The sequence below is a fragment of the Mytilus galloprovincialis genome, chromosome 9, assembly GCF_965363235.1.
Source record: "Mytilus galloprovincialis chromosome 9, xbMytGall1.hap1.1, whole genome shotgun sequence".
In the NCBI taxonomy this organism is placed as follows: domain Eukaryota; kingdom Metazoa; phylum Mollusca; class Bivalvia; order Mytilida; family Mytilidae; genus Mytilus; species Mytilus galloprovincialis.
This window is the reverse complement of record NC_134846.1, coordinates 63404841-63426602: the sequence shown is the minus strand read 5'-3', so window position 1 is coordinate 63426602 and position 21762 is coordinate 63404841. Positions and strand designations below refer to the sequence as shown.

Below are 21762 nucleotides of genomic sequence, written 5' to 3'. Positions count from 1 at the left end.
AACGTGATGAGCGTAGAAAGATCTTGATAAGCGTAGTGAGGTCGCAGAATAGGCGCGGTGAGAACGTGGTATAATCGTAGCGGAATCGTTGTAGAAGCGTAATGAGGACGTACTAGCATCGTGAAAGCAACGAAAAATTTACATATTCATGCCGCTCATACCGCGACCTCACCACGATCTGAATTTATATTAGATCGCGGTAAGCGTGGTGCGATCGTAGTCTAGTGGGACAATTGGGCTTTACTTATAAAATACCTACCCGCCTATAACTAATGATATGGCTTTCTATTGGTGTAGAAGAAAACGAATCATATTTTGCCTCCATAAACGAGAACAACGTTTAACTCGATAACAACTAAAACTATAATCATTTTACCTGACGCAGTCATGATCTAGAATATTGTTCTATATTCACGGTGAAACTTAATGACCTTTGTGTAGATCTTCTGTTCCTAAATATTTCTCCCAGGTGACTGTAGTTGAGGGAATTATCATATTAGACCACTGTATTTGTTTAATTATGGGCACCACCTCACATTTTCCTTACCTTTTTGTCAGTATCATAAAAATATTAGAATATTTATATGCTGCAAATGACAAAGGCTTACCTATTTGTCATTGTGTAAAATTGAAGGTTTATTATCGCAAGAGCTGTCAACAAAGAAATGACGGTTTAAGACAAAATTGAAAAATTTGACATTTAAATTCATTCATTTATCTAAGAATGGAAGAGCTTGTTTGGCAGTCCGTGTATAATGAATTTAAATATAAACCTAACACCTAATGTGTTTCAACTTTATTTCAGGTTATGCTGCAGGACAGCTCTATTTACACTCATCATACACTAATCGACATGGGGGTCCTTCTAATTTACTGTGCATGCCAGGTGATCCTGAACTTACAAATATAACTGGGAATGGTACCAGCCTATTATATGGCGCAGAGTATCAGGAAAATATACTTAAACCTGATGCTCACGACGAAGATGTCCCATGTGCAGTCTGCAGAAACACAAAGACCCAAAACACATTAATCATTCCTGGTAGAAAGTCTTGCTATTCTGGGTGGCAAAAGGAATATCAAGGTCTAGTTGTCTCTGGTCATCTTGCATACAGTGCTTCGTCGTACCTATGTATGGACAAAGATCCAGAATATGTTCCTGGCGGACAAGTGAATAATGATGGAAGTTTACTCTATGTAACTACAACTAAATGTGGTTCTTTGCCATGCCCTCCCTACACTAACGACAAAGCTATCAATTGTGTTGTTTGTTCTAAATAAAATGTATGTGTTTATGATTCTTATTTAGTGGAGGGGTTTAATGTTTTCTAAATTTCCCATATCATAAAAGTTTTCGGTAAAAGTAATTTACAAAGAAGTTGAGGTCTCATCAAATTGGAACATTACATGTTCACAATTTTTACGTTATATGCCAAACTGGAGTTTTGATCCCTAATTCCCAATTCCCTGAACATAAAACATGACTGTAAAACCGTGTCTTTTTGTCGTATGGAACCTTGTAAATCTTGCTATATTTCTTTTGTCTCAAGCGTTATTATTCTATGCCCACATACTGTAAACCAACTTAGTTTGACCTTCTCAAACCCAAATATAGCCATTAGTTGGTATAAATATAGTGCAATATATTCCTCCAAGGAAATAATTTAAATTTAAACAATAACATACAATACTTCACTAGGGAACAGATGAGAATTGCAATGCATTTTGTTGTATTGAGCCTTTTTGTGACTTTTTCTGGTAAGTTTTTCTCTTTTTTCAGTAATGTCTGTTTGGTATACATTGTATTATGTTTTTCGAGCTATTTGAATATCTAAAAGACGAGAAATGAAAACAAAAAATCAGTTATTATAGTAGATACATTTAAAATGTTCTAAAGCAACATTTAAGCTACATGTATATAAGATCAGCATATACAAAAATGATGAATTAAATTTGAAAAATGTCAAACGAATTCTCTAGGAAACATATGGAAAACAAATACAGAGAAACAAGTGGTTGTTAATAAATTACAATAATAAAATAATCAGGTTTGGCAAGTTGTAAAAAAAACATGTAAAACACGATATTTACAGGACACTGTTGTATTTTGCCATCAATTGGTATATTTATGCTTGTACATTATTGTGAAAAAGGTTTGTTACATAGCTTGAAGCTTATAATGACATACATTCAAGGACAAGCTTTATGAAAAGAAAAGATACAATCATAATTATGTAGGTCAGATAAAAGTAGAAATATTTCCTTATAGATAAGTTTTCGAACTAATGTTACTTATAATAGAAATAAGTGCCTCGAAGTTTAAGTGTTCTGACTGAATTAACTGCCAAAGTTCATTTTACGTACATTGCACATGATTCATTATAAATCCAAGTTATTCTGTCGAAGGTCGGTAGTTCTCATTTGGTACCCCGACTTCTTACAGCATTGAAATATGGCGCCATAAAATATATAAGGTTGCTGCAAGTGGCATTACACACCAACAAATAATAATCCGCCTTGAATTATGTAATCAGCGTTCTATGATAAGAGGAACATAACTCTTAGAAAATATTCCAAACCGAAATAGATAAAGAAATTCTAGAATTCTGATTCATTTTACTAACAAAATAATGAATACACATGTATCATAGCTATAGGAAGATGTGGTATGTATACCAATTAGACAACTCTCCAACCAAGTCACAATTTATAAAATTAAAACTTTATAGGCCAAGGTACGGTCTTTAACATGGAGCCTTGGCTCACACATAACAGCAAGCTATAAAAGGCTCCAAGAAATTACTAGTGTAAAACTATTCAAACGGGAAAACCAACGGTCTAATCTATATAAAAAACGAGAAACGAGAAACTGTCTATTAATTTATGCTTATTCTGAATATAATAAGTCAATCTGCACTTTAAAGCAGGGTCTTTCTTCATTGGACTTCCTGAAAGTACCTGGACAAGGAGTTTCCAGATGTGTTCACTTGCAGGGATAGAAGAAATCAACCACATTGATATATTTAATGAATCATCGGGGATAAATAAAGTGGGAAAAGCTTGGACAGGAACAACTGTTAAATACACAAAATGGGCTGCGTTCATAGGTTTGACTTATATCTCGAACACTAAAAGTCTTAAAACATTTTAAATGATAAATTCATGTTTGTTACGGACTGCTTACGTTTAACCGTACTTTATTTGATTGTTTTGTTTCATTACTGGGATTCAAAATTCGTGCATTCAAATGCACGAGAGCTTTACACACATGGCTTCAATATTTCTATTTAAAGATGAAAAGGATTAAATTAAATACGGATAGATTTATCAAAACAATAAATTTTGAATACCACAAGCTAGCTACAAAACAAATTGTTTTCAATTAAACTCATAGCTCAAGCTATTGTATCGTCCAGATAAAGTTTCCTTAAGCTGGGGTCACACAATTCCCGATTAAAATTTGTCAAAAGTCTGATAAAGATCCTGTGAATCGTGGATGAAAATTCAAACTTTAATTAAAATTTGTTAAACAAATAATTTAATCACGACAACAATCAGATATTGTTCAGGAAGCGTCGATATTCAACCGTTTTCAAGCGAATTTATCCCGATAATCCCGTTCTCAATCCTCTTCTAATCCGATTTGTATCTTTCGCCAGGTAAAATTCGACCGATTCTACCGAATGTAATCCGACAGAGATCAGACAGTGAACCGACGCTGACGGAAGTTATCCGTTCGAAAACTGTCGACATAATCGGGATGAGCAGGTACTGTCGGAACGTAATCCTATCACGGTCCGCTCTATCGCATTGCAAACGGATTTGTCTGGTCTCAGTCGTATTGTATTCTGTAATTGTCAGGACTCTGACGTGGGTATTATTAACGAATTTCGTATTAATAACGGGACTGTTCCGGAACGGTTTCGGCAAAAACGGTTCGCAATCGACAACATCTGGATGCAATCTGGACTCAATCGGCAGACAAACAGCAATGAAAAATTTCTCCAGATCTTTCCCGTTACATATGACACCGTCCAGAATACACAGAACGTTGTAAGGATTTTGATCCGATACAGCAGAAACTGTCACGACATAGGCACGATTGTAATCCGACTAGACTAAATCGGCTGAGTATTCCCAAATGTTACGGGACGCACCTAACTGTCGGGGTGCTTCGCCAAACTATTCGGACCCTTCCCGACCCGTAGGAATCTGTTACGAACTTAAACGACTGCGTTCAGACAATGATAGGACATTCCAGATAATTGAGGATAGTAATCCGACTTTTTCACTTTTTGTGTCGTATCGCTGTCTGATATCAAATGGGAGCAACAATCGGTAATGTGTGAACCCCGCATTAGTCATCCAATTTTTATAGAGAAAATCAAGTCACAGTTTGAAAAAATGATGTTTATTTTCCTTAAAACTATATATATGAAGACATTGATTTAAATATCTGCTACAAAATGTATCTCCCTCTTAATCTCAATCAGTTATTGTCACTCATCTTTTTGATTGTTTCTTTGCGTGTGCTTAATGTCGACCTAATAAGAAAAACCATTTTCATCTGAATTTTGCTGTTTATGTGGTATAACTCCAATGTTCTCGTTGGGAGATTGAGGGGGTTGAGGAATCACGGTTATGTTATGTTAACACCATGGACTGTAGTCAATGCAATCTGCCATCTGTCAAAATCGTTTTGTTTATTGTTGTAGCATAAATCAGGTCGTTCATTTTCTCAGTTGAAATGTTTAAATTTTATCATACAGTGGCTTTTTTTTTGTATTGTTTTATTATTGGTAAAGGTCAAACGTCGACCCACAATTGTTCACATCTTTCTCTATAAAATGGTTTGTATGCCTGACTTGCGTGTCGACAAAAGACTCCTTAGTGACGCTTTTTCAAAAGGCCGAATAAATAACAAAATTTCGAAAGAATTTGCCAAAATCAGCTTATGTAATCAATTATTCGGGTAATGAATTTAAGAAAGAGTGAGATAAAACAAAATGAATAGAAATCAACATTTTTTTAAAATCTCTTGTATCCGAGAATAAACAATTTTGTCAGCTATAACCGACCTGAATAACGAAACTATCAATTGGAAATTACTCTCTTGGAAAAGCCATAGGATTTTTTTTAATTGAAAGAATTGAATAAATAAAAATAATGCCTTCATAATAATAAAAGACTGTGACATACAAATGCATCGATCTGATACTAGAATATCGCCTTGCCATATTCACCCGGATTTATTTTAGCTTTACCAAGCTCAGCAAGAGTTTTGTCCCTTAGATTGTCGAACTTCCGGTGTTCGTTTGAGTCGAATTACGTGTATCTCGAAATATTTCTCTGGTCCGGCTGACTTCGACATAACGAGAGTCGACTGTATATAGAAACATGTATATAAATAAAAATTCATGTTTTCACAGAAGTGCTGAGTACTCGGATGGCGATACACTCGAGGAAGAAACCTCTGCAAGAAGTTGCATCGACCCAGTGATAGTTGTTTCATTGATAATATGGTCTTTTGTTTCTCATTTTCTACAAAAGAAAATGTCTGTACCAAAGCAGGAATATGACAGTTATTATCCATTCGTTTGATGTGTTTCAGCTTTTGATTTTGCGATTTGATTAGGACTTATATCTAGAAATTAACTATGAGGGTCGTTTGAATACAAAATTCCCAATTGTGATATTTTTCATTTTTAAACCAAGAGTTTCAAATGGTGAAGTTTAAATCATTATTTCGTAAATTCACATGTGGAGCAGGATCTGTTTGTTTTATTCACACATCGTTGTCAATATAATGAAATTTGATGCGACTGTCATACAAGTGAGAGGTTTAGCTAGCTTTAATACAAAGTTTAATCCACCATTTTCTACATAAGAAAATGCCTGTACCAAGTCAGGAATATGACAGTGGTTATTCATTCGGTTGATGTGTTTTATCTTGTGATTTTGTAATTGATTAAGGACTTTCCGTTTTGAATTTTCTTCGAAGTTCAGTTTTTTTGTGATTTCACTTTTTTTCATTGATAACATTTAAAATTTCCTTATGTTTAAATTTGATAATGACTGTTGGTTTGTTAATATTTTTTTTTATTTACCCATCAGCATGTATACCTTTTGCTAATTGTGAATCACTCATCTCAACAGCTGAAAACAAATAAACATGTAGAGTAAAACATTGACAAGATTAATGAACAATATGATGATAACAATAAAATTAAACACAAGGTAATATACGCTATTTATTTTAAGTGGTTATACGCTACTCTTAAAGTGGGTTTATATTACATTTACTTTGTCCGTACGTCGGTTCACTCGTCCTTTCAAACAAATATTTTCGTTAAACATTTCTTAAAAACTACAGAACAGAATGAATTCATGTTTGGTCGGCAGCTTGACAACCGTATTTTTTGTTTTGTAAATGTGTAACGTGTGAGCATTTTCAGATCTGCTATCTCATTTAAGTATTCCTTACATCTTCTTTATACATTACACACATTTTTTTCTTTAAATTCTTGGTCACAGGTTGCGGAAGGAGATATTCATCCATTGGTTCTGGGAGAAGTATCAAAACAATTGAAGAGTGTTTACAATATTGTTCTGGTTATTCATCCTCTTTATATTTTGTTATCAAGGTAAGTCAGTGTTCATAAATGATAAAAAAAAACCAACTAAAAAAGTATTATAACGACACATACGTCATCGATTTATCTGGCATTAACTCTATTTTATCATCAAGATGGGATTTTTAAAATAACTTACAAAAAAAAATCCCCACAACAATTTCTTCAAAGAATACACCCAATAGACAAATCTACGTTAAAATCTAAATGAGATCAATGAATCTACCAACCGACTATCCGAACAGTGTGTGTTTACATGCAGTCATCATAATTGAATGACACAGCTATTAACAGAACAAATCTTATCACCCAAAGGCACATATAAACAATCAATTTGATATGATCACACACGCTTCCAACGTTCCTTCATAATCATCTTATTTTGTAAACTTTATAAGTGATCTGCCATTTACTTCAATTGATTGTTGCAAATAAAGTGAAGGGAAAGGGAGATGACTGTATATCATACTAATATAATATTATGATATTCTTCTTTAAGAGTTCCACATGCAGTTGTTTGTCTGACAAACCTGAAACTCATGATGATATCAATGTCTGTCGAGCGATATGTACAAACTCTTCCAACACACCATGTCATTATGGACATTCAGCTTTAGTATTCGCATTTGTTGAAGGTAACAGTTATAAGTCGTAATATATTACAATTTTAATATTTTCCATTGATATATTGTTCTTGTGCATAATATACTAGTATTTCATAATATCTGATTTTTTTTATTATGCAGATTCCAATATACAGTTACGAAATCGGTATATTGAAAAAGAGTGCATTTCAACAGACAACCACAACAAAATGACTGTAAAAGACTGCAATGAGAAACATTTATTTGTATGCAGAAACACGTCATGTAAGGTTTAATTTGTATATTAACCCCTTACTACCCGAAAAGTATGACTTTCTATTACCAACTTCAACCAAATAGGACTTATTGACATGAAGCTATCATCTTTGATAAAGCCGATCAAAGACTCAACATGTCAGTCAAATCTTGAATTTCCAATTCAAAGACCAAAACTGTTATAATCATCTTCAATCACTATAAAATACATATTCATCTAACATACAAAACGCAGGATATCAAAATTGTCGACTTCATGTCTAAAGATGCTTGACTTACATTTACATTTTGTAGAATCGTCACGGCATAACGAGACGAGTTCAACTTTCATAATGTGAACATTTCATGAAGCAACATTGAAGAAGCATTCATAGTTGAAATCACGACTGTCATTCGATTTCTCGAGAAAATTATTCTTGAGAGACTAAGTAATGGTTTTCAAGAATTGCGATCGGACTGGACCGTCTACGATCTCATATCTGATCGTAAAAGTAATTAAATAGAATGGAAAAAAAAAAACGACACGTTTTTAATTTCATGCGTCCGAAGCCATTTTCTGGATTTATCTTCATTAGGAACGCTCACAGTCGAATATTTCAAAGCCAAGGATGCATAAGGATTGACACGTTTGAAGAGTTATATATCCAAAAGATTTTAGGAAGTGTTTGTTATAAAGTAGGTAAGTACAAAATGGACCGACGTACTGACTACTGAGCTGGTGATACTTTTGGGGATGGATAGTCTATCATCAGAGGTATGGACCCAGTGTGGTAAAAATATGAAATCAATATGTTATTAAATTCATGTGTCCGATGCAGTTTTCTAAATTATACCTCATCAGGATCACCGAATCAGAGTTAGGCCTCAAAATTCGTGGAATGCCCGTTGCAATATAAAAAAACTGTGTGTGACCTGTATGCTCGTACATCCTTGTCATTTGTCGCAATGTCTTCATACCATATACATTTATTTCTTTATTATGATAAACAAGTATTGTCCGTATATTTACAGCACAGTTCACAAGAAAAACATGGTATGATTACCAAGAGGACTGTTTGAAACAAGGAAACTTTGTTCCGTATAACAAAAACACTCTCAGAAGTTACCCTCATTCAAATGAAACATACTGGACTCCGATTTTTAGGTCCCATACCATCTCTTCTGGTAAATGTTTCAAGTTTATATGTTTTTAAAAGTCGTTCTTGATCTAATCTTTTCTTCACCTTGTTATCTTGGCTTACGATTAATTTTATTATTATTATTTTTTGGGTAGTACTAGTTAACTTAAATATAGAATTGATTTTACAAATTAAAAAAAAAAAACTCATTTTGTTGATAAAAATAGGAAAATGTGGTTTGATGAAACGATAAATAAAATGTTGTAGCTGATGTTTTAGATTCAACTAAGAAAGACTTATCTAAATTGATATTTTCATTATTTTCAAACCTTTTTATAATTGTTTGACGACATTTAATAATTTATCAAGTGAGTTTTCAATGACGGTTTTATCTTATTTAATTTGCAGAAATTGCTAAAGAGAAAGATTTTTGCATAGCAGTGTCGGCGAATCTTGAGACCAGATATTTTACAATAGAATATTGTTCAACTCTTTTGCCTTTTCTGTGTACAAAATCAAGTAAGTGAGCATATTTCATGTCTTGTATTGAAATAATATAAATGTGCAAACCGTACACATATATAGTTTAATTTTTAATTCAGGGTTTGCGCTTCCTATTATGCCTACAAGATAACTAATGAATATGTCTAAATTGAAGTAACTTCATTGAACGTTGTATGAACGGACGCCATAATGTTTTAATTGATTATTGTGAAATATCAATGTCAAAAATGAGCACAGATATGCTCGTTATGTCATACCTACAATTCGTTCCATCTCTGAAAATCAGCAAATGTGACTTTTGTTTATAGTCTTGTTATCGACCTAGGCAACACAACGGGTGCCACTGGTAAAAAAGGAACTACGTACTATACAGGAATACACGAGTTCACCTTTTTTGGTTTAAGGTTTGTTTCTCGTAGTTGAGTTTGTTTGTACTCCTTTCCTCATTATATTCGGCTGGTACGTGTTTTGGTATTTGGAATTTTGGGTCCCTAATGCTCTTCAACTTTGTACTGGTTTGGCTTTATAACTTTATGATTTGAACGCCACTGATGAGTCTTATGTAGACGGAACTTGTGTCTGGCGTATCAAATTATTATCCTGGTACCTTTGATAACTATATTGATTGATCACATCACAGAAAATGTAGATGAAGGCACATTGTCATTCTGGACGAGGAATTTTAGCTAGAGAATTGGCCGCATGCAAACACGAAAATTTCTTCGAAATCTCAGTTTTTAACCTATTTCACTGTTATGTCTGAACAAATTGATTAGGTTTGTTTCTTCGTTTAAACTACGTTGATTATGCTGAATTTGCAGATTGAATTAAGGTGATATGAACCTGACAAAATAATAATTAAAGTAACGTAAAAAGGTTGTGTACTCAAAGGGACAATATCCATTGTCAGAAAAATAAAATAAAATTGGCATGTACATGACACCGTTTCCATGGCAACGACCTCTGAATATACCATATTTGTGTATATTATCAGAAGAAGGATATAAGGGTAAAAATCAACAAAACAGAGTAAATGCATTTGCTGGAAATTGATTTATTGGTAGTAGTCACATGTCAATGGCATCAGCATTCGGTAAATAACAAAAAAATATGAGATTACAAAAACTTGTTTAAATAAGATATTCCAGAATTTCCAAATTTACTAAATTTTCACTGATTTCATAACAACCATGGCCTATATAAATGACATAATTTGCAATAATCAATCTTCTTTTTTTTTGTTATCATCTTCGAATGAAATTCAAAATAGTGTTGCTGTAGCCATTGATTGACACATTAAATTCATCCATTGACTGGGACAATTTACGTGAACGTTTGTCTGTAACGACCACTGTTCACGACGTACCTACGATAGACATTAAAACTGTGGGGTCACCAAAGGTTTCTTAACGCCTTTAATTATAAAATAATTCGAAAAATTAATCAGGAATAACCTTTATGTTTTGATTTATATAATTGATATAAATCAATACATCGCGTTATTTCTGATTAATTTTTCGAATTACTTTATTAAGGTGTTGAGAACCTTTGGTGACCCCATAGTTTAAGTGTCTTTAAAAAGTACATAGTGAGAAGTGGTCGTTACATACAAACGTTCACCTAAATTGTCCCAGTCAATGGATGAATTTAATGTGTCAATCAATGGCCACAGCCACACTGTTTTGAATTTCATTCTAAAGCCTTTACAGTAAGCTAAATTATTACAGAAAAAAAAGTATGGGTACATGATTTGGAAAAAAAGTTACAATAACAGGGAAAACATAACTTTACCATCTCAAATTATGATGAGCTTGTCCACCTAATAATGGTGCAGTAGACAGTACATAATAAAAGTATAAAATGATTTTACCTTTAAGATGTTGTTACTTTGCCCTAAAGACAAATTTTGTAAACCTAAAATTTCAACTCAAGCCAAAAGATGGCGGGAATTTTATGACTGGTTATATAGGGGAAATTTGGAGGGAAAATTTTCCCGCACTTTTCACTATTTTATCTTTTAAAAAAATTTCAGAAAGTTTATGTCCAAGTTATTTGTAAGAAAATAATCTACTTCTATCTTTGTCCAAAAGAAATGCTTTGTTGCATCGTTTAATTGCTTTATGCTGAAGTTGTGGGTGCAGTACATAGACATAGATGTGAAGGATTGGTTTATACTTATAGGTTGCACTTTGTAAATACAGCTGTTTCTCAAACCACGCCTCTTTTTTGGAGATCTAGAATATTCATAGAAAATTAATTTTGTTTACACACTGGTTCCCAGTTATGCTCTCTGTGTTCCATCTCATAGAGACATACCTTACCTTACATAATGTTACCAGTAAATAAAAATGTGCATATTGTTAAAATTGAAATCTGTGGTAACCCTTCATTCGAGGTAGGGGTAGTTAAGAAAATTAGTTTTAGTTTAAACTCTGAAAATTTCAGGGCATATAAACGTTGAAAATATGCCGCACAGCTCATACTTTGACCTTTGAAAAAAATTGTAGTGCATATGAACTTTTAATTCTAGGATAAGATTTTTTTTCAAAACTTCAGAGTAAAAGTGGTACAGTTTTAGCCGTAAAAGGGAGTTCCTATGGGAAATTGCATTGTCAATATTTACAGAAATGCAACCTATACGTGGGGATAGACATAAGTTTGCTTCTACTGTGGATAATAAACTTATCCAATGTAAACAATAAAGACTATGGGGTATTATATTGCATATGCATACGAATTCATAAAATATAAAACTTTTACATTTAGAAAGACCAAAGAATGGCAGTGAATCGGACATAAAGCACCATCATGAGATGGCAATTCTTACATCAGGTAAGTTTTCTGCTGTGACCTATGTATATCATTAGTAAATTTATGCTTTTGTAAAGTTAAGCATAGTTTGGTCTAATTATAGTTTGATGTGTTTTATCTTTTATTTTGCCATTTGATTAGGAACTTTCCGTTTTGAATTTTCCTCGGAGTTCAGTGTTTTGGGGATTATACTTTTTGGCACAATGTAAATTTGGATTTAAAAAAGAAAAGAATTGGAACATTTTTTTATTACTGTCAATCCGATGTAAGAACATAAAAAAAGTATAAATAAATTAAAAAAAACTCCAAGGAAGATTTATATTGGAAAATTTTAACCTGTTTTTTTTTAGTTAGCTAAACCTCCCACTTGTATGAAAAGGGTTTAGAAAACTCTACAAAACTTCCAAATGACTCGATTAAAATCTATTGATATTTTTTCGTGTCATCAAGTTTCCTTCTGTTTTCTTGTCGCTTAACTTAAATTCTTTGTAAGGATAACAATTTTTTGTATGTGTTGTTTAATAATATGTATATTTTTAACTGTTTTGAAGTTTTGATCTTTTTTCATTTTCATCAATAAAATTTTTTGAAACTTATAACCAAAATACAGCTTTAATATGAAAAACCTGTCTAATAAAATCTGAAATGATTTTTTCTGATAAATCACATTGATAGTAGTGTCAATTCTCATCGGTTCAAGTAAAAGAGCGGAATACGAATAGATTGATTTTCCTATCGTCTAAAAAGTTAAATTACAAGAATACTGAACTCCGAGGAAATTTCAAAACGGAAAGTCCATAATCAAATGGCAAAATCAAAAGCTCAAACGCAAAATTATATTTTATTCGTTAATTCATGTATTTGAATAGTTCTACCAAAATGCATAAAAATCATTAACAAGCTTGACATAAAATAAAATAGCATCTTTTTACTCTAAATTTTTAAAAATGAAATATAAATGTTTTGTTTACTATCATTATCAAGAATAAAAATGACACTTTGTGATTTTTGTTTGCGTTCGAAACACTTGACTTGATATCCCTTTGTCACGAACTCTCAAGGCAAGTATTTGAGAGCCGAGGAGGTATTATACCCGAAATTACGGGTTATAATATTTCCTTTCAATTATCTTAAGTAAAATCACTATACTTATCGATGTTCATTTATTCATTTTATCTATTTAAGTTATTATAGCAGCTGCTTTGATAATCATTTTATTGATATTTCTGATGATAATGATCAGCTCTAGAGCACTAGGAAGGTAAGTTTAGTGGACTATGCTTATTTTATTGATATTTCTGATGAAAATTATCAGCTCTAGAGCACTAGGAAGGTAAGTTCAGGGGACTAGGCTAATCATTTATTGATATTTCTGATGATAATGATCAGCTCTAGAGCACTAGGAAGGTAAGTTCAGTGGACTATGCTAATAATTTTATTGATATTTCTGATGATAATGATCAGCTGTAGAGCATTAGGGAAATACGTTAAATGGGCATCATTGAAAAAATGTCCGTTCAAAACTTGATTGATTTGATTCCGTTCAGAAATTATTGTGAAAACAAAGTCAATGTTTATTGTACAATGTAAGTTTATGTTTGGACATAGTCATCCGATGATTATTATTGCTGTTGGACTGTACTAAACAAAGAAAAAAATAAAATTAGAAAAATACTGAACTCCGAGGAAAATTCAAAATGGAAAGTCCCTAATCAAATGGCAAAACCAAAAGCTCAAATACATCAAACGAATTGATAACAACTGTCATATTCATGACTTGGTACAGACATTTTCTCATGATTGAACCTCACACTGGTCTGATAGTCGCATCAAATTCCATTATATTGACAACGATGCGTGGACAAAACAAACAGACCTAATAAGTAAAATTGCAAATAATACATCAGTCAACATTCTTCTTAAGATTTTGGTTACTCTAACTTTCCCAATTAAGAATAATCATAAAATATGCATTGGACTTTTACCTTTCATTTCGATCATATCATCAACATTAGCATGCATAAAATATCTGCTTATCAGTATGACGATAAATAAATAGAAAATGAACCAATTACCTTCGAAAACTGTTCAGGTACCACCTACTTCATATCTATTTCCCTCCCGAAAGGAGCATAAATGGTAGATAGGGTTGACTTGGTTCTATGTCATAATTGCAATGAAAGAACCTCAATTACACGGCACCGGCAACATAGAGCATTTTTCGTAAAAACACAAAAAGTAGGTTTAGCATACGATTTCCAAACACATTTATAACTAGAAACCTTACATAACAACTTACAGCAAACAAAATCTAGTTGCCAATAGTTATCAAAGGTACCAGGATTATAATTTAGTACGCAAGACGCGCGTTTCGTCTACATATGACTCATCAGTGACGCTCATATCAAAATATTCATAAAGCCAAACAAGTACAAAGTTAAAGAGCATTAAGGTTCCAAAATTCCAAAAAAGTTGTGCCAAATACAGCTAAATCGTAAAGATGATGCATAAAACAAATAATCTTCAGAAATTCATGGGTAGGACCTGCCTCATATTTCATACATGATCAATAACACGCTATTATATGTGCATTCAAAGCTTTATAGATGTTTGTTAACTATAAACTACCCCATACATGTATAACCGAAGATTTATTTTGCTGAACTAAGAAACCTTTGCTATTATTTCCCTTTTAAGAAAATCTAGATTGATATGGGAACATGTATAAACAAATACATGTATATCTTTACATGTATATCTTTACATATTTTATAGATTGAGATTCTATAAAGAAAAGTTACAAAAAGTAAATGAAAGGTTACAAGGTACAGAGTTTTCAGAATATACTGGTTTAGATGAATCCAATGTAGAGGGACACGAATCTGGTTATAGAGAACTGTCTCCTAGAATGCAACAGCGTTCAACAATACGTCATGCGCATACACCAAGAGACCAACTCGATCACCAAGGTTACTTGGTACCTGAACAACATTATCAAACCATCACAGAAAACTTGCATTACGCTGAGACGGGTTTTTAAAAGAAAAAAAACATCAATGGGTTTAGTAAACTAGTTATATGATGGTCATCCTGATGGCTTTGTGCTTTTTTTTATAAGAATATATAGACGCAAGAGAAATAAAGACTGAAAACCTAACTGTCGAATGAAAAAGAAGAGCAACACACACACAGTCATATTCAGCTACCTGTTAACCTACTTGTATCTCATAAAAGATCATATGTGCCGTTTGTATTTCTACACCTGTTTTAGTTTTGGCTGTATATGATTGTAATACTTATTCGCATTCTTTTATAATCTGAATTACACTGGTGATGGATTTTCCTCTTCCTTCAGTCCTGTCAAAACATGCCCACAATCGGGTTCAATGTTAACAGGTTTTACAATAAAACAATGTGGACAGTTCTACCCTAGACCTAATTCTGACAGGTCTATTGTAAAGGATTACAGGACCTACCTTCTGTATAAAATAATTGTCACAGGCCGTTTAGAAAACAACAATCAATCGGTCTATGTGTTTCTTCAAACATTTTGTTCAGATTTCAATGATTTGATGAAATGCCAAGGGTACATTAACTGCAGATTTGCACGATGTAAATGTGAATGCGTTTTGGGGAAATATAGCCATTAAAGCGCGAGGTTTGGCGTGCCACAAAACCAGGTTCAACCCATCATTTTTTCATAAAATGCCCTGTACCAAGTCAGGAAAATGGCCATTGTTACATTATAGTTCGTTTCTCTGTGTGTTACGTTTCGGTGTTTTGTCTCTGTTGTGTCGTAGTTCTCTTATATTTGATACGTTTCCCTCAGTTTTAGTTTGTAACCCGGATTTGTTTTTTTCTCTATCGATTTATGAATTTTGAACAGCGGTATACTACTGTTGCCTTTATTTATATAGGACTCATAAATGTTGCTGCTCCGTCTGTATTCACTATTTTCTTTCATGTGTCACTCAATACACTTTGCATGTATATATATGTATGCAACAATCCTCCGACAGTTGTTATCCATCCGTTTGATGTGTTTGAGCTTTTGATTTTTCCATATGATAAGGACTTATATTTAGAAATTGACTATAAGGGTCGGTAATAACAAAACTTTATGACAAATGAGAAGATTTCAGGTTGCCAATTGTGATCTATTTATTTTAATCCTACGGATCCAAATGATGAAGTTGTAATCATCCCTTCGTATATAATACAGACACCATCACAGTTGGTTAACCTTTACCCCTATTTTTGACATTTTTACCTATTGTGTCTGTTTGTTTTGTTCACGCATCGGTTACAATATAATGGAATTTGATGCGACTGTCATACAAGTGAGAGGTTTAGCTAGCTATAAAACCAGGTTCAATCCACCATTTTCTACATTTGAAAATGCCTGTACCAAGTCAGGAATATGACAGTTCTTGTCCATTCATTTTTGATGCGTTTTGTTATTTGATTTTGCCATGTGATTATGGACTTTCCGAATTGATTTTCCTCTGAGTTCAGTATTTTTGTGATTTTACTTTATGGAATATTCGTTATACAATTGATATCGGATGTGTTCCTAATGTCAATGACCTCCCTTTTTGACGAATGTGACCTACCAAATAAGACTATTTACCAGCTTTGTAATAACATAAGCAACACGACGAGTGCCACATTTAGAGCAGGATGTGCTTCCCCTTCCGAAGCACCTGAAATCTAGCCTAGATTTGGATGGATCCGTGTTGTTTTTGTTCCACTATTTGTGGCATTTTGTTCACGCATCATTGTCAATATAATGGAACTTTATGCGACTGTCGTACAAGTGAGATGTTTAGCGATATAACACCAAGTTCAATCCACCATTCTCTACATTTGAAAATGTCTGTATCAAGTCAGGAACATGACAGTTGTTTTCCATTCAGTTGATGTGTTTTATCATTTGATTTTGTCATTTGATTAGGGACTTTCCGTTTTGAATTTGTGTTCAGTATTTTTGTGATTTTACTTTTCTCATACACCGCTAGATTAATATATAAATCACAATTTGAGACAGTACTTAAGAAGATGTATATGCAGTGATTTTATAAAAAAAAATCAAAATCAAATATGGTTTAATAGTTAACAATAAGAATTAACATAACAGCCGTAAGAGTGTTTTTTTTTGTCTAAGATATCATGCTGCTTTAAATTTTATATGGTGAACTGAGCATTGAAATAGCTTCCAGTACTCTTATTTGTTACAATGTTTTTTGTTTGTACATCATGTAATCATACATCAGACAGTTGCTTTTTCTTTTAAATTGTTTTACGTTTTTGATGCCTGGGTATGATTTTTCTCCATTGAAGCTGTCTCTATGGTTACCCATAGTTATATGCATCCTCACAATTTAGAAGAAAATAAATTTCGTTTTCCTGCATTTCGCAAAATAAACTAACATTTACATAAAGTCTGGCTTTGATCTTTTAAGACATCAATAACTTTGTAAAAATGTCATGGAATGATACTAAACTTGAAAAGAAGCTTATTAATAATCAAGTGATAGCATACGAAGACCATTTTTAATTTTTTCAGTAGTATACTTAGACTTTTAAACCGTCGGTATAACAAATCATTGTGGATCCGTTTTGTACATTTTTTAGTACTTATTTTAGTTTTTTTGTTTTTACAGATGTGTTAGGTGAAAGATGGTTTAATCAAATTTCAGAATACTATTTCACTAGCATTGCATAGGCTTACTATGACTAACATAGGTTTTGGAAAGTGCGACAAGGAAAGCTTTTAAATCCGACAATTTTTCGAGTAATTCTCATACAAAGCTGAAATGTGTCACTATGGAACATGATAATGCATTGACATACAAAATTACAAATAGGATATCCTAACAGCTAACCTTGACATAATTTAACTTTGTATGAGAATCAATCGTTAAAATTGTCGGGTTGTGTAAGGTATTTGGCACTATCAAGAAACACATATGCTGGTCATAGTAATCATAAAGGCCATACAATCATTACCAAATACAACCAGAAAATAGAATCAATAATATAACGGCTCAAATGAATCAAGGAAAAAGTAAATGAATGTTATTCCTTGAAAATAATTGGAAAAAAGTTTAATACATCCGATCATCAAATTTTTGTTCGAGAAATGAACTTTGCTATACAAGTTGTTACTTTAATACATTGTTCGTCTTTTTATGGTTATTATTGATGTCTACAAAAAAATGACATTCCTAAATGATAACATGTGTAAGCTTCAAAACAAGTATAAGAAATAAATATAAAAACTACACCAAGACTATACAACACTACACATAATCAAAAATTGAACAACATTAAGCAAAGTAAAGTCGGGGATACACTTATTAGGAATCAACAATACCTACTGCACTAGTCAATTTCAAAAACATAGGAAGATATTTAAATGTTTCTATTTTAGTCATACAAATGATAATGAAAACTTTCATCATATTTGTTTTGTGAGGAAACAATTAATTAATTGGTCAAAAAAGACAATTAACTCTATCAGGAAATAAGTTTTTATTGTTCCATATTCAAGTATTGTTTTCCTGCGTATTAGTCCTTGGAGAAGTATGTCACGTTTACTTTGTATTGGATACAATTCCCATCTATATTTGACGAAACATGATGAGAAGGCAAAACTCGTTCTTATGTTGCAAAATAAGACTTTATTTATAGGAGGGAAAAGATATAATATAGTCATTTTATAAATTTACTGTTTGCAAAAGTATGAATTATTCTAAATAGTAGGGATTTTCCTATCCCAGACAGATAACCAAGCTGTGTTTAGCACAACTTTTTGGAACTTTTGGTCATCAATGCTCTTCAACTTTGTATTTATTCTGGCTCTCGAATTTTTTTAAATCTGAGCGCCACTGATGAGTCTTATGTAGACGAAACGCACGTCTGGCGTATTAAATTATAAATCTGTCACCTTTTGGTAGCTATTATTAGTGTGTTTCTCTGTCCTGTATGCTCTCCAAATTACTTGTATTGTAGTCCTGTCATGTAATGTTGTCATTCTAATGTTATATTTAACATTGCTATAAAAGCGGGAGGTTTGGCAAGCCACAAAACCAGGTTCAACCCACCATTTTAATTAAAATGTCACAACAAGTAGGAAAATAGCCATTGTTATATTATAGTTCGTTTCTGTGTGTGTTGCATTTTAGTGTTGTGTTTCTGCTATGTCGTGGTTCTCCTTTTATATTTGATGTGCTTCCCTCAGATTTAGTTTCTAACCCGGTGTTTTTTTCTCAATCGATATATGAATTTCAAACAGTGGTATACTACTGTTGCCTTTATCCATTAAAAACAGCTGCAATACAATAATTTTTTTCTATGCATGCCATTAGATTTGTAGGCAAATACAGATTTTCGTTATGACGAGGTCCTTTCTCCATAAACTAATTTTCACTTAAAATGCAGCGCAAGAGGTTATTACAAAAAGTGGACTCAATTATTTTAATGCATTGATATATAACAAGTTACGCATATAGTGAAGCCCACTTAAATAAAAATAATAATAATCATAAACATAAATAGGGACATACAAACATTCTTTCAATCATAATGCTCATGATATGACGAACAACTCGCCGGCGTGTGTCCATTAGACATTACTCTTACGTTTCTGTATTAGTCTTAACATATTTATTTATAGTGGATTGGGAAACAAGTTATTGCAACTTATATTAATTCCTTTCCACTATGCGGGTGAGATTGCTGCCTTGTAGCATCGACATTAGCCTGCTCTTTTTCGAAAACTACGAGGGTGTCTTTGACGTGCAAGTGATATGGTTCTCTCTTAACACGGGTCAGCTAACTATCGTCCCCTTACGACAGACTATCATCATTTCCTCAAGACCATACTCGCAAATGGTGTCAATGGAGAGACGAGAATTCAGTCTTGAAAATTTCTTAACGGAGCGGGGTTCGAACCGGGAACCTTTGTGTTAGTAGTCCGATGCACTAATCACTACACCACGACGGCTCTCTTTACGTTTCTGTATTAGTTTGGTTATTTTTTTTTTATTAATCCTAATTCTGAACTCTTACGGATAAAACAACATACATGTAGATTAATGAACTCAACATAGGTACTAGGATAAAAATTGGTCACCAGACGCATGTTCCCCCTACAAACGATTGATCAGTGACTTTCAAATCTAAAGCTTTTATAGACAAAATAAAGTAAAACTTTAAAATCATTGAGGACCCAAGTGCAAAAAGCTTTTGCCAATTAATACAACTAGGTTAATATTGTCGTGGGGAAGAGATTCCTCAAAAGTTTTGTAAAAAGTTAATGTATAGTAATGGCAATATCAATAATATTCCTGTCAAGTGCTTATTCCTACTTTAAAACCGCCTGTAGCTATTGACATAGAAAATGATTTAAAGGATATAAAAAAGCTATTCAAGGTTTTATTAGATTGATAGTTTAATGTTCCTCTTAATACCAATCTTCCTTTTAAGTACATTATATACAAATCATTTTGCATGTACGAATACTGTCTGAATTATCTACAAGAGGGAAGAGGAACCTAAAACAATTTACTCGGTAACTGACAAAGTAGTTTTTAATTTGAGTTCTTGGATTAATAGTTAATTGAATCCAACTGAATATGATAATGTTTATTTTGTTATATATAAAGGTTTTATATTAAACTTGAAGAAAAGAAAAATCAATTTAGTTTACTAAAGAGTATTTTATTCACAGGTTAATGTGCTAGATGATGTTATTCAGAAAGTCTCAAAATTTAATGAACAAAAAAAAAAAAACCCGAAACAGACGAGTTATTTGATTAGTTAATCTCTGTGGTAATTCTATTTTTGAAGTTTAATTTACTTAGTTTACTTGTCTCATACATTAATCATTATTACAAATTTTAGTATATATGTTGCATGCTTGTTTATTTTTTTTTACCTTGAAACAGCAACACAACAAAATGTAAAAAAGGGTTATACTAAAGTAGCTTGAATGTATACACACCCCTTACAGGTTTTGATACATGAAACAAATAATAGATTTTTTCCCGGTTTCTGAAAATAGCAGGGAATTGTTGTCTAAAGCTAAAGGAACAGTATGATAACATTATGATTTTGGCTGTTAAAATAACTGAACACATGACTAAGGACACCAATCAGTTTAGATTTTTTCATGTTCATTTGGTTTACATTTGGGTCCTTTTTGGTTTTGTCATCTCTTCAATGTTTGAAACAGGTCTTGAACTTTCACCTTCACTGTTGCCTCAAGTATCACTACAAGAGACACTCGAATATATACATTCAATGTAACGTAAGGAAAAAAAATTAAAACGGGAACTAATCACAACATAAACGGTTGATTATGTTGAGAATACTGTGATCGTCCCTTAGCAATCAAAAGCAATACAAATATAGGAATTAAAAAAACGTAGTTGAAATAATTTTTCCTAAGTGACAATTTGATACGAGGAAATAATTAAAACTATACTTTACCAAAATTAATAAATTGATTGATTCATATAGGAGACATACACGCGACAATGCAGCTCTTCATTTTGACAATTTGCATAACGTTTTCCGGTAAGTTATGCATTTGGTTTTCTTTCACACATGACGATTACTTAATGTTGAGAAGCATACTTTTCATTAATTTGATAAGAAACAGTGAAAAGGGGTTTTAAAATTATGAAGCATAATCTTTTAAGGTTTTGAGGCATTATTTGAAATCAAACAAGTGTGTATAATTTGTCTTAATGCAAAAATAACTAATCACCGTTGGGTTTCTGGCTAAGGAAGGATTCTCAAAAAAGATAAAAAGAAAAGGGGATTTTACGA

General features: G+C 32.6%; 1 protein-coding gene across 1 annotated transcript; it reads left to right on the top strand.

The window, feature by feature from the left end:
* The first annotated feature begins 1544 nt into the window (after positions 1–1544).
* LOC143045584 (uncharacterized) lies at positions 1545–15199 on the top strand. Its single transcript, XM_076218184.1, has 10 exons — positions 1545–1758; positions 2925–3107; positions 6535–6644; positions 7132–7267; positions 7379–7501; positions 8504–8656; positions 9019–9129; positions 11881–11946; positions 13111–13186; positions 14701–15199. The coding sequence occupies exons 1-10, from the start codon at positions 1707–1709 to the stop codon at positions 14963–14965; spliced, it is 1275 nt and encodes a 424-aa protein (XP_076074299.1). The 5' UTR covers positions 1545–1706; the 3' UTR covers positions 14966–15199.
* Positions 15200–21762: the final 6563 nt, after the last annotated feature.